Raw genomic sequence first — 14297 nt, 5'->3', positions numbered from 1 at the left:
GTTCAGCAGTTGTTGCCTTCCCTTCCAAAAACTTATGAGTAAATACCATTTGTTTACAGTGGTTTATATTTAGTTTAAGATGTAGCTCGGTTTTCAAAATGTGTTTGTTAAGCAGGGTCCCTCACCCCCGTCACTGCTTTAACTAAAGAATTCCATATTATCTGGTCTAGCTATTAGGTTCTTTATGAGGCTTTCAAGTGACAAGTTTTTTTTTTTTTTTTTGCGGTACGCGGGCCTCTCACTGTTGTGGCCTCTCCCGTTGAGGAGCACAGGCTCCGGATGCGCAGGCTCAGTGGCCATGGCTCATGGGCCCAGCCGCTCCGCGGCATGTGAGATCTGCCCGGACCAGGGCACGAACCCGTGTCCCCTGCATTGGCAGGTGGACTCTCAACCACTGCGCCACCGGGGAAGCCCTAAGATTTTTTTTGATAAACCAATAGTCTGGTAGTTCTCAGGGCATGCCTGTGGGATGGCTACATCAGAATCACTTGGTCACTTTAATAAAAGTACATACAGTTGACCCTCGAACAGTATGCATTTGAACTACTCGGGTCCACTTATACATGGGTTTTTTCCACTAAATTCATAGAGTACTATGCTTCACGAATTTGCATGTCATCCTTGCGCAGGGGCCATGCTAATCTTCTCTGTATCATTCCAATTTTAGTATATGTGCTGCCGAAGTGAGCACTAAATACATAGAGTACTACGGATCTGAGGTTGGTTTAATCCGAAGTTGAGGAACCACGGGTATGAAGGGTCAACTATGGGACCTGAGCATCTGCGAATTTTGGTATCCATAGTGGGTCTTGGAACCAATTCCCTGTGGATACTGAGGGATGACTGTTGTTAGATACCACCTTAGACCTACAGGGTCAGAATTTCCAGGGGTGTCGTCTAGTCATCTGTATTTTTAATCTGCTCCCTGGGTGAATATGCACATCCATTTTTTGGAACCACTGGCCTCAAACATCATGCTTACTCAGAAGTACTTAAAACGAACTCCAGCCAGTCTTCTTAAAGAGCAATAATTTGGAAGCAAGAACTGCCGTAACTTCGAAATAAATACTAATGTATAGAATGTTTCTTCATCTTTTTTGTTAACATTTTAACTAAAATTCAGAGTCTTTTAAAGCTTAACTGTCAAGTGGGCCAAGTTGCCTTAACTTAGTATCTTTGAATTTTTCTTTGGCAATAGAGTTAGTTACATCCCCACAATAGCCAGTCTCACTTATTTTGGGTGGTTGTCTCATTGTTTTAATGAGAGGACCAGAAGAAAGGCCTACTTTTAGAAACACTACCATTTTATAATAATTCTAATAGTTTGGTCAGATCTAAATTATACCTATTTATTTAGGTACATTAAATGCTCTAAAGGATTTCAAAATTTTCTCCATAAGACCTTTTAAAGGTCTTCCATGAGACTTTTTAGAACTTGGTCCCCATCTCCTTATCAAGAAGTGGCATATCATGATGAACCCTTCTAGAAGGTCACTGAAACATAACTGTTCTGATATTTGGTTACCATTAATTAGTTTCTGTTTAACCCATTTTATTACTTGGGCTTCTGAGAACCACACTGAAACATTTAGATAAAAGGAGTGGACTCACCGACACTTCAGACCTTGCCATTGCTAGAATTTTATGGATCTCTGTTATGTTGTAGTACCTGTTGTGCTGTAGCATTCCTTCCTAGCTACTCTTAGTTTTTAATTGGTTACAGTTGTCACAGCATTAGTTCCTACTGTGCTTTCTCCCAATTTGTATTTTATACATATTAGTTTTAATTTTTCTTAGAATATTGGTGCTATTGTGATTTATATAGAGCTTATCCTTTCTATTTATACTTCTGCCGACTTCTGTAAGACACTGAGAGCACTTAGAGTAAAAGCATAGTTGTCATGATCCTGGCAGGCCCGTGCCTAGAGCATTAATGTACCCTGGGCTCATCTCCCATGGAACTGCTATTGAGAGCCTGATAGAAAGTCTGACCCCAGATTTCCAGGGCCAAGAGACTTGATAAATGAGGATGGGATTAGATGTGTAGCTCTGGTGACTAGGCCTGGAAAGGCAATGTAGCTGACTGCTTGGGTTTGAATCTTAGCTCTTCTGCTTAATTTTAGTGTGACCTTGGGTAAATTACTTAAATTTCTTCTGCGTGATTATGAATAAAATGGGAATAGCTGTACCTATTGCACAGGGTTATTGTTAGGATTAAATACATTAATATGTGTTAAAAGTGTTTAGCATACCACTTGGCACTAGTGATTGCTCAACGAGAGTAATGTGTTAGGAAGCCCAGGGCCCAAGAAATATAAAGTGAACAAAATGTGCCTTTTACAATGTTTTATATCTTCCTGTATTTAGGCTGCTTCTTCTCCAGTTACTTGTAGCTCAAATGCTTGCTTGGTTACTACCGATCAGGCCTCTTCAGGATCTGAAACAGAGTTTATGACCTCAGAGACTCCTGAGGTAATAAGAGACCAATTGTCTTACTTTCTTTTCTGTCTTAAAGTATAGCAGAACCAGTTTATTGTATGAATTACAGGCATAATCAGTTTAATGATTTAACATTTATACCTTACTAATGTTTGCTTTCTATAGATGTTGTAGTCCTGGAACTTATACAGGTAACTTTAACTTTATTGTGACCTTACCGTATAAATGGACTTAATAGTGTATTGCCTTTTCAGATACAATAAATATGTCCAAATTGCTAGTGTCAAAAAAAATGAAAATTTCTAGGTAAGGGTAGGGTTAGTTCAAATTTCTCACTATATTCATATTGAAGGATTCCTTAGGAGAAAAATCTTTTTATCCATGTAACAGAAGACTCAATAACTTTATAGTTTTAATATTAGCACTGACTCAATTGGAATGAGTTACATTCTCTTTTTGCCTAATTTTGTCAAAGCATTTTGACAGTATTACGTTTTTCCTCTCAATTCTCAAGTGAAAGTTTTTGCTGTGTTTGAGCAAATCCTTGAGATAGATATAGTAAGATAGGATGATTTTTTGGATTAATTTAGCAATTCTTAGGTTTTATTATTATTTTTTGGTTAACTATTATATGAGAATTTGTGTTCATTGTATAAGAAAATAAAGGTAAGCATTAGTTTTTATGGTGTTGACTTGGTCTAAATTAAAATTACTTGGTTCCTTATTTTAAGAAGAGGAAGTGTTTGCCACCTAGTGAGTCACAGCTGTCTGCTTCAAAATCTCATTGGTACTGGTTTTTTCATATCTTTTAAAGCATTTGGCTTTATAATCTATTATATTAAGGACTTGCTTATTCCCTTAGTTAAGATTAGCTCAGGTTTGGTTTTCTTTTTTTAGGCAGCTGACTGAGGAATCCACTAATAAGACTTTAAAATAGAGAAAAATTAACACTGACTAAGTAACTAACCCAAGGTTTTTCTTAAAATTCTTCTGTATAAATTTGGAATAATACTAGATTCCGAACTGGGAAATACCATTACAGGGTTTGAAAAGGACTAGGTACTCATAAAAAGTTCAGCCCCTTGTCTGTTAGACTGACTAATAGTAAGATTCTCACTTAGTCAGCAAGCTGTGCAAAGCAAATGCTAGTGTGCATCCTCAGCAATTGAGATTTGAAATTGTAAGCAAAAGCTATTCTTCTGCATTCCTGTGTCCAAATGTCGTCCCATAGGACTTGCTGACTTATGCCAGTCTGGGTTTTAGTGTAAGTTAACTGTTTATTGTATGGCAGGTGATTGGCTGATATTGCATTTCTCCTCCCTAGGCAGCAGTTCCCCCAAGCAAGAAACCGTCTTCACTAGCTTCTCCAAATCCTCCCATGTCAAAGGGCTCTGAACAGGGCTTCCAGTCACCTCCAGCAAGTAGTAGTTCAGTAACCATTAACACAGCACCCTTTCAAGCCATGCAGACAGTGAGTATGAAACGTGAATGATGATTGCAGTTCATTATTCCTGTTAAAAAGCTATTGTTTCGCTTACATCTCTTACATTAGGTACTATGTGAAAAAATTTGCCTTTTCTGTTACTCTTTTTTGGGCTGGTAGAATTTGCATTTGTCCAATGGAAATATTGTTTGTGTGGGAAAAGTAGTAAATCCGAAGCCTCAGTAATTTTGAATGGAAATTTTATCAGGGCATTTTCCCCTCTGAAAATTAGTGGCAGGCAAACCTGAGCACCCATATTAAATAAATGAAATGTGAGTGAGAAACATAATTTTCTGTAAATAGCTTAATAATACTAACCATTACTAATATCACAGTAGTAATGTTCCATGGCATCAATAACCTGAAATACAGGACACATACTTGTGTGTTCTGTCACTGTTGAAACTTTCACTTGATTTTATCTTCATCTCATCTGGGTTTTGGAGAATTGTTCAGATTTCTATGGTATTTTGAATTACATATTCTGCTACAAATTGTAGTTTAAAACTTTTTAAGGTGATATTTCAACTAGGTTTGTATGTTTATTCTCTAAACATAGAATAAGTATAAAACTTTTCTTTAGAAAAAAGCAAAAAGTCTTAGCCAATCAGTACCTTTCCTGATGGTGCTTAATGTCCCACTCCAGGTACTTTCGTGTGATGGTGATGGGATGGGACCAGTGGAGTGGTAGTGGAAAGCAGGCACAATGCAGGGAGATGGTCTGGTGAATTCACACCCCTGAATTCACTAATCTTATTACTTCCTGCTTGACCACGTAGTACAGCTTTGTGTCCTTGCTTTCCCTCTATCCCTGTCAATCCATCCTATACAGTATTGCCACATTGGTTTTGCTAACTTTTTCTTATTCCTAATGAAAAGCAAATATTGGCCCATTATAGAATGAAATTGAAAGTCCTTTGCCTGACACTCAGTAACTTTTGAAGTCTGGTATAACTTGCCAGACTAGTCCCCTGGGCTTGCCTTGTACACTCTTGTCACAATACCTTTTTTTGTGTGGTGTGTGTTTTAAGATTTTTAATTTTAATTTGAAATGAAATACAGTTATTCATTCAACAAATTGGAAAATATTAAAACAGTTGACATTATCTAGAGTGGGGAAAGAAATAAGAAAGTTTTATACACTGCTGATGTGACAGTAAATCATCACAACCTTTTAGGAAAGGCACTTCCTGTTAAAATTTTTTAAAAAGGGGGCATAAAGCTGTGACAGAAGTTTCACCTTGAGGAATCCATACTACAGGAACAAAGGGATTAGTAGCTAAGGATATGCTTCAGTAGCTGAAGATATGTTGTATATAACGGCACTAGAAGGCAATCGCAACAAAACCAATCTGAATTGGAGACCATCTGAACGTCTGTTAACTGGGAAATGATTGACTAAATTATGGTGTTTCCAATTCTGTGGCTCATTCCTTCACTCACCGTATATATTTTTCGAGGCAGGCATTGTTTTACTGTATGCCAGGCATTGTTCTAGATACTGGGGGTAAGGAAGTGAATAATACAGATTTGTCCCCTTTATCATGAAGCTTACATTCGTGTGTGTGTGTGTGTGTGTGTGTGTGTGTGTGTGTGTGTGTGTGTATGTAGCAAGGGAGAGACAAAAATGATAAATGATAATAATAATAACAGCAACAATAAAACAAGTCAGTTAACCTTTAGAATAATTGCCTGTTTCTAGAGGCAGGTACCTTGGGTTTTTCAGTGAAAATATTACATCCAGATTTTTATTCTGCTTTGAAATCTTTGTGTCCTGATTTAGTTGCTCCTGGTGTGTCTTCTCATTGTATTTTGGAAATTTTTAATAGCACTTATCCTACTTTATTTTTATGTTTTTTAAGTGAAACTTCAGACTTTTTCTGGATTTCCCTAGTTTTTCCACCAGTGTTCTTTTTCTTTTCCAGGATCCCTTGCAGGGTGCCACATTGCATCACAGTAGCTTTTTGCTCATGCCAGTCTGTCTTCTCTACCTGTTTGGATTCTATCCAGTATAAATTGGTTCTTATTTGTTTGCTTACTCATTTATTCAATAAACAGGTAGTTATGAAGGCAGGCACTGTTCTTAGGGGTTGTAACAATGGAGAATAGACAGGTCTTTGTGCTTAAGAAGCTTATACTTTATTATGGAGGTGGGAGGGCTAGAGAGAAAAATATTCATATATATATTATATCAGATGCTATGTGTTGTGAGGAAAAATGGAGCAGGATAAGGGGGCTAGAGAGTAACAGAAGGCTATATTATAGATGATGACCAGAGTCTTGACAGATCATTGCCTGCTACATGGTAGATATTCAGTAAATGGCAGATTTTTTCATTTGTTTTCAGTTTCTGAAAAAGTACCCTTTTCCCCTATATAGCTTTCATTCTCAGTAAGCATTATTATAATATAATAGCAGGAGAGTTAATTTTTGTACTTGGTTAAACTTCTGTCAGAAATCAAATAGAAATTTGGTTTTTTTACTATGGTAAAATATGCATAAACGTAAAGTTTACTGTTTTAACCGTATTTAAATGTATAATTCAATGGCATTAAGTACATCCACAGTGTTGTACAGCCATCACCACTATCTATTTCCAGAACTTTTTCATCATCCCCTCCCCCGTCCTAGCCCCTGGTAACTTCTATTCTACTTTGTCTCTATGAATTTACCTATTCTTAGGTACCTCATATAAGTGGAATCACGGTATTTGTCCTTTTGTATCTGGTTTATTTCAGTTAGCATAGAATTTTCAAGGTTCATCCATGTTGTAGAATGGATCAGAATTTCATTCTTTTTTATGGTGAAATAACATTCCATTGTATGTATGTACCACATTCTGTTTATCCATTCATCTGCTCACGGACACTTGGGTTGTTTCCATCTTTTGGCTATTATGAATAATGCCATGAACATTGGTGTACAAATATTTGAGTCTCTGCTTTCAGTTCTTTTGGGTATATGCCTAGAAGTGGAATTGCTGGATCATATTCTACTTGGTAATTCTACTTGGTAAATGGGAATTCCGCATTTAGCTTTTTGAAGAACCGCTGCACTATTTTCTGCAGTGGCTGCACCATTTTACGTTCCCACCAGCACTGCACTGCCACTGAGGGTGGCAACTGTACCACACCCTCAGCAATACTTAGATTTTCTGTTTTTTTTTTTTTAAGTAATAGCCATCCTAATGGGTATGAAGTGGAATCTCATTGTGGTTTTGATTTATATTTGTCTAATGACTAATGATGTTGTGCATCTTTTCATGTGCTTATTGGCCATTTATCTTCTTTGAAAAAATGTCTATTCAAGTCCTTTGCCCATCAAATAGAAGTTTTTGAATGTTGCAGAGTTTTGCTGAATGTCATCTTTAATTGTTTTCTATAAAACTTCACAAATGACTCAGTGTACCCTGTCTTTTAAGGTATTTAATGTTAATGCACCTCTGCCTCCACGTAAAGAACAAGAAATAAAAGAATCCCCTTATTCACCTGGCTACAATCAAAGTTTTACTACAGCAAGTACACAGACACCACCCCAGTGCCAACTGCCAGCTATACATGTAGAACAAACTGTCCTTTCTCAAGAGACTGGTAAGATCTTTGTGTATCATATTTTGAAGACTTAGATGAGAGCTAATTAAACGGAAAGCAAGTCTGTAGTGACACTTGAGATGTTCTCTCTTGACTAGTAAGCCTTATCTTTTCACATGTTCAAGTATTGAGAAACACTTAATACTTTTTCATCTCTTTAGTTAAGTTCACTTATTACTTTTAACTTTTGTAGAGGTAGAACTTAGATGGTTGATTTAACCTTGAAGTAGGCTTTTATTTTTAAATCTGATTGCTTTGATTACCATCAACAGTGGTAGAGGTGCATAAGGCACTATGAAGGTTTTGAAACCATTCTGTTAACTCCGTGTTAGCACAGATGGCTATCTGGCCTTTTTTCTTCCCTCTTGTAATAAAGCATTGATTAATGTGAAGATACAATTTAGTATGCTTATTCTACTCTTTGCTTAGAGATGGGAGACACTTTTTTTTTTTTTTTTTTTTTTGGTGGTACACGGGCCTCTCACTGTTGTGGCCTCTCCCATTGCGGAGCACAGGCTCCGGATGCACAGGCTTAGTGGCCACGGCTCACGGGCCCAGCTGCTCCGCAGCATGTGGGATCTTCCCAGGCCGGGGCACGAACCCGTGTCCCCTGCATTGGCAGGCGGACTCTCAACCACTGTGCCATCAGGGAAGCCCGAGACACTTTTGATTGTTCATGCTATTCTAATACGTACATGAAAGAATAGCAACTTTGTAGTTATTTCCTAATTTAAGAAGCACTTGTAGATTTTTACTGTTGGTATTTCAGGCCCCTATTGGGTTTTCTAAAACTTAAGCTGGAGCAAACAAATTGCTTGGTTAATCACAAGAGGTAGTAAATGTAAATCCCTGGACCTAGCCACAGATGACCTCATTCTCTTCTCACCTGTACTGTGAAAACATAGGGCAGGTGATTTACATAAAGGATACTTTTTTGTCATAATCCTTTTCAATTACAGTATTAATAAGAGTTCATTTTCTTTCACTTCTCGATCTGGCATATTTAGCCTGTTTTTTCCTTTAATTAGTGGTAAAATATACGTAACATAAAATTCATCATTTTAAACATTTTTAAGGGTACAGGTTTTATGGCATTAAGTACATCCAGGTTGTTGTGCAATCACCACCACCATTCATCTCTAGGAATTTTTCATCTTCCCCATTTAACACTAACTCCCCATTTCCCTTTCCCTGTAATCCCTGGCAACCAGCATTCTACTCTATGAATTTGACTGTTCTAAATACTTAACTTATATAAGTGGAATCATAGAGTATTTGTCCTTTTGTAACACCATAATGTCTTCAAGGTTCATCCATGTTGTATTGTAGAATGTGTCAGAATTTTCTTCCTTTCTAAGGCTGAATAATATTTTATTACTTAGATATATATATAGAGAGAAAGATCTGTGTCTCTCTCTATATATACACATACATATCTATAGCATCTGTTTTTTTAAAAAAGGGAGAAAGTTGTATTAAAGGTTTTGATATACACTGACTTCTAAGTATAAAGAATATTAAACTTTTATTACCATTTAACTCTTGGACTCTAAAACTGTTTCCTTAAGCAGCAAGTTATCCTGATGGAACTATTCAAGTAAGCAATGGTAGCCTTGCCTTTTACCCAGCACAGACGAATGTATTTCCCAGACCCTCTCAACCATTTGTCAATAGCCGGGGATCTGTTAGAGGATGTACTCGTGGTGGGAGATTACTAACCAATTCGTATCGGTCCCCTGGTGGTTATAAAGGTATGCTCTGAATAAAATTTGTATGTTTACTTGACTCAAACTGTTTTTACTTTACCTTGTTCCTTTATGTGGTTTCCATTTATAATGTAGTAGAGAATTCCCTATTCCTGCAAAATATGGTATTTCTAATATGTCTGTTGTCTATAACAGAGGAACTCTTTGAATGAAAAACAGATCGATCCTGTGACTTACTGAAGTGAAAGGTTGAGCATTTTGGTTTTTTTCCAGGGATGAATTTTGGTTTTCATATCTGAATAATTTCTTTCTTCTGTTAATTGACTTGGCTGGCTCAAAACATGTCATATTTAAGACAGTGCCCATTTCCTAGTTATCAGAGTATACCACAGATGAAAACTTTGAGACAATAATAGTGATACGCTTTTAAGTTAGATATGGTTCCAAGTATTGTAGTCACTGCTGGTATTAGCAGAAGTACTCTAGACCAAGGCCTTAACCACCATCCTTTCCCAACCCCACCTGCATCCCAGCAATAGTAAATTTCTACAGTTGGCTTGTTTGAAGTCTGTGATATTTTTATAAATGTGTGTTTTATTGTGGAAACAGTATTATGGAGTTTGCATAAAGAAGGCATAAATCTAATGATGGCTTTATAGTATCAGTTTAACTTTCCAAGTGATATAGAACAGACTATTTAAGAGTTTAGTGTAATTTTGCCCATAATTTTATGTAAGTTGTTTATTTATTAGGTTTTGATACCTATAGAGGACCTCCTTCAATTTCCAATGGAAATTATAGCCAGCTACAGTTCCAAGCTAGAGAGTATCCTGGAACACCTTATTCCCAAAGGGTAAGAATAATTGTTATAACTGAACAATAGTACAATTGATGTGAAGCTGGTGACTAAACTATAGCAGAGTCGTAATTTGTTTTGTAAAGACACTCTTGTAACTATGGAGAGTGGATCTGGAAGCTTTTCTAATAACCCAAGTAGGGTACATGAGAACTGCCTGTTACATGGAACTTAGGAGGTCTTAAGGACTTTATTAAGTTTGCATTAACTCATTTACTCCACCATCCTATAAGAGAAACTGGAGTTCAGAAACAAGTAACTTATCTAAGGTCACTCAGCAAGTAAATGATAGAACTAAGATTAGATGCAAGTTTCTCAACTCCAGAGCCCATGGTCTTTACTATATTGCCTTCAGTTTAACTTTTTTAGATATCAAGTATAGGAAAGTCCTGTTTTGTAAGTTTGATTTTTTTGGTTTATTCTTGATTGACTAGTTCAGCAGATTGTCTTTACTATATATGATAAAAGACTGATAGGAGGATGGTAGACATTCCACTTGAACAGCCCTTGGGAACTCCCTGTCATTGGTCATATATGGATATGAATTTATACTACATTAGCATTTTCAGTTTTGAAGTTTTACAAGCCTTTACAAGCCACATACAAGTATGTATGTGGTATTTTACTGAGCTCTGTTGTTAATATACAAAGGAGCTTACGGTTACGTGAGGTAAGATAGATGTCTATACAGAGGCAGTATTGAAGAACACTTGGAGAACACACCAGGTCACCTGAATGACTTGGGTTTGACCCCTGATCTCACCAGTTACCTCTTTGTGTGACCTTGGGCCTGTTATGTAAACTTTCTGAGCTTTAGTTCCTTATCTGCTAGGTGAAGACTCATCTGTTTGAGTTACTTACCTTACTCTGGAGTGTTGAGGATTACTCTGTGAGGGATTCTGAGGATTAAATGAAGTCATATACATAAGTGCTTTGCATATATCAAGGATGCAAATATTAACTGTTATTACTTGATTGTCACGTACTGTGTGTGCAGGGAAAACTTTGATTAATGCGGTCTTTCAGTAATGGAGCTGTCTGTTCTTAATACCAGTATTCTAGTATTTTTGTGTGCTGCTTTAAATTTCCTCCTGAGGAAACATAAGATATCAATGACAGTAGTGCTGTTGGGAAGAGGGTTAGGACTTTGGGGTAGGAAAATTAATTATTATTTTTACTGTATACATTCTTGTCCTGTTTAAATTTTTTATTACATGTATTGATATTAATCTGATTGCACCATTAATTATTCTTTTCATGACTTGCATGGGGGCTGACTTTCACCATACTTGGGAGTCAGTTTGAAATGTTGCCTCTTGAACATTTTTTCTTAAAGATTCCAGGCAATAATATGTTCATACGTTAAATTCTTATCAATTTCCCTGTCAAAACAAAACCAAACCCTAACCTAGTTGGTAATTGTCTTCACACTTTGGTTTATAAATAGAGCAAGACTGAAATTGTCTGTATTTTTGCTTTATCATCTCCTTTTATATTGAGATGAGGCACAGAGGACCAGGACATATTTCTGAATTTCCCTCATTACCTAGCATTGTGTCTTTTACGTAGTGTTCTCTAAATGCTTTCTTGTTTTTGCAAGTATTAACATATCTAATTTGTCAGGTTAATTAACAGATGAAGCAAATATTTCTACTGTGACTCTTACTTTATTTGTTTTTCTTGGTGTCATCTGAGCCCTTTTGGTTGCTGGAGAAGGCTAGACCAAGGGCTAGGAGGACTTAGTCTTACAAATTTATCTGCCAATAATAACTAATTACTGTTTTGCATTTTTGGTGCTAAGGTAAATATTATGTGTTCATTTTAGGATAATTTCCAGCAGTGTTACAAGCGAGGAGGAACATCTGGTGGTCCTCGGGCAAATTCGAGAGGTAAGGATAATTAATTGAGGAGTTTATTTACCCAAAACATACCTCTGGATCTTTCTTCATCCTTTTTCAAGTTCTCCCCAAAGTATATTAGCATTTATCTTTTGAGGTTTTCAGTTTGCTTAAATGTTGTACTGAAGATCTGAGGGAGATATTAGACTACTAGAAAGGCTGTGGAAATCATTTGTCAATTTACATGTGTATGTGTTTTAAATTTGCTTGACACCATAATTTAACCTTAGATACATATTCACTATGCTGACTTGATATAGTTTCAGGTGATATATCAGGATGGTGGTTTTGGAATAATGGGCACTTCTAGATACTCTGGTGCCCCTTAGTACATTGATAGATAGGAATAAACAACAGTTAAGACACAATGACTTGAACAAAAGCAGGATACTTTTAATACTTCTTAAAATGTGAAGGTACTATTAAAAGGTTCAGTGTAACTGAGAAGATCAAGAATTACTGAAGATTAACTGTCACAAGAAAAGAGAAGCTTTTCCTTTTAAGAAAGTAGCCACTATTCACATTATCTTTGCCTTCTATCTGAGCAGTGTTCTTGTACAATACTGAAAACATTAAAATTTTATGATACCACATGAACTTAGAAATAAAGAATAAGCATTTATTATGGGGCTTAGTACCATAACAAGATATGTTTGAATGTCTAGTAGGATAGTAGTTCCAGAAGTTGCTACTTTTATGTAATCTCAGTTTTCTTGAGTCCTTCTCCATTAGATACTTAGATTTATCACTGAGGAATTAAGAACTCAGAATTATGGGAGAAAGGTAAAGAATTAAAGAGTGTTCACACCTGAGTTTTCGACTCTGCTTACCATAACTACTGTTAAGTTATCCAACCTTTGGGGGCCTCATTTTTTTAATATTAAAAAAAAAAATGAGGCTACTGGACAAAATCATCCAGGTCCTTTCTGGCTTTAGAATAGTAGTAGAAAAGCCTATTGTCAGAGAAATCTAGAAGAGTATACTGTAGCTATACTTTATTGCTTTTTTAAAAAAATTTACTATAAAATGTATTTTTATCTGTATTTCAGTAGCCGACTAATGTTAAATATTGTGTTCAAAGCTAACTGCTTCATTATGAGAAACTCACTGTTGCTAATAAAACAGCAGGGTGGAGTGATTCTTCTCAGGTGAGCAGCCCAGAAAGAGACAACGAAACCTTTAACAGTGGTGACTCTGGACAAGGAGACTCCCGTAGCATGACCCCTGTGGATGTGCCAGTGACAAACCCAGCAGCCACCATACTGCCAGTACACGTGTATCCCCTGCCTCAGCAGATGCGAGTTGCCTTCTCAGCAGCCAGAACCTCCAATCTTGCCCCTGGAACTTTAGACCAACCTATTGTGTTTGATCTTCTTCTGAACAACTTGGGAGAAACTTTTGATCTTCAGCTTGGTAGATTTAATTGCCCAGTGAATGGCACTTATGTTTTCATTTTTCACATGCTAAAGCTGGCAGTGAATGTGCCGCTGTATGTCAACCTCATGAAGAATGAAGAGGTTTTGGTATCTGCCTATGCCAATGATGGTGCTCCAGACCATGAAACTGCTAGCAATCATGCAATTCTTCAGCTGTTCCAGGGAGACCAGATATGGTTACGTTTGCACAGAGGAGCAATTTATGGAAGTAGTTGGAAATATTCTACGTTTTCAGGCTATCTTCTTTACCAGGATTGAAAGTCAGTACAGAATTGACAATAAAAGGATATGGTGTTCTGATTAGTGGGAATAAAGGAAAAGTAGTCCTTGCCCTTCTGACAGATTGGTTTAGGAAAATGTTTTCATTCCTAGAGGAAGGAGGAGGTCCTTACTTTTTTGTTTTCCTCCCCATGGTGAAAAATTTCAAGCTGAATGACAATTAGCACTAATCTGGCACTTTATAAATTGTGATGTAGCCTCGCTAGTCAAGCTGTGAATGTATATTGTTTGCACTTAATCCTTAACTGTATTAACGTTCAGCTTACTAAACTAACTGCCTCAAGTTCAGGCAAGTTATAATGCCTTGTTGTGCCTCAATAAAAGAGTTACATGCACCTTCAGTGTTCTTACTTGATTAAACATTTAGTTAAGAAGTAAAATGTTTAATTTTTAATGTTCACACTGGTAACTCTTGAATGGGAATCTATTCATGGGTTCATACTATTATTTTAAAATAAGCCTTTTATATATAACAGCTCCTTTTACAGTTACTTTTCTCTGTTATTATACATATCATTCATCAAAAGATTTCATCTGTTTTCCACTGGCCAAATCACATATTCTCCTTGAAGCTGTTTTGCAGTAGGGTGATTTATCCTTTAGCTATCTT

At 36.6% G+C, this 14297-nt stretch overlaps 1 protein-coding gene across 4 annotated transcripts in view; it reads left to right on the top strand.

The window, feature by feature from the left end:
- Positions 1-14023, top strand: part of CAPRIN2 (caprin family member 2) — a 43329-nt gene extending 29306 nt beyond the window's left edge. The window contains exons 12-18 of one of the 4 annotated variants that reach the window (XM_007452173.1): positions 2368-2472; positions 3764-3910; positions 7344-7512; positions 9084-9263; positions 9971-10071; positions 11900-11963; positions 13098-14023. In XM_007452173.1, coding sequence (XP_007452235.1) covers positions 2368-2472; positions 3764-3910; positions 7344-7512; positions 9084-9263; positions 9971-10071; positions 11900-11963; positions 13098-13666 — 1335 coding nt within the window. In that variant the 3' untranslated portion in view covers positions 13667-14023. Of the gene's footprint in view, positions 1-2367; positions 2473-3763; positions 3911-7343; positions 7513-9080; positions 9264-9970; positions 10072-11899; positions 11964-13053 lie in introns of all 4 variants that reach the window. The other 3 variants (XM_007452172.1, XM_007452175.1, XM_007452174.1) reach the window with 3 other exon arrangements.
- The last annotated feature ends 274 nt before the right edge of the window (positions 14024-14297 follow it).

The sequence above is a fragment of the Lipotes vexillifer genome, unplaced genomic scaffold, assembly GCF_000442215.2.
Source record: "Lipotes vexillifer unplaced genomic scaffold, Lipotes_vexillifer_v1.1 scaffold1, whole genome shotgun sequence".
Taxonomy (NCBI): Eukaryota; Metazoa; Chordata; class Mammalia; order Artiodactyla; family Lipotidae; genus Lipotes; species Lipotes vexillifer.
The sequence above is the reverse complement of the archived record's forward strand: the minus strand, read 5'-3'. Positions and strand labels throughout refer to the sequence as shown.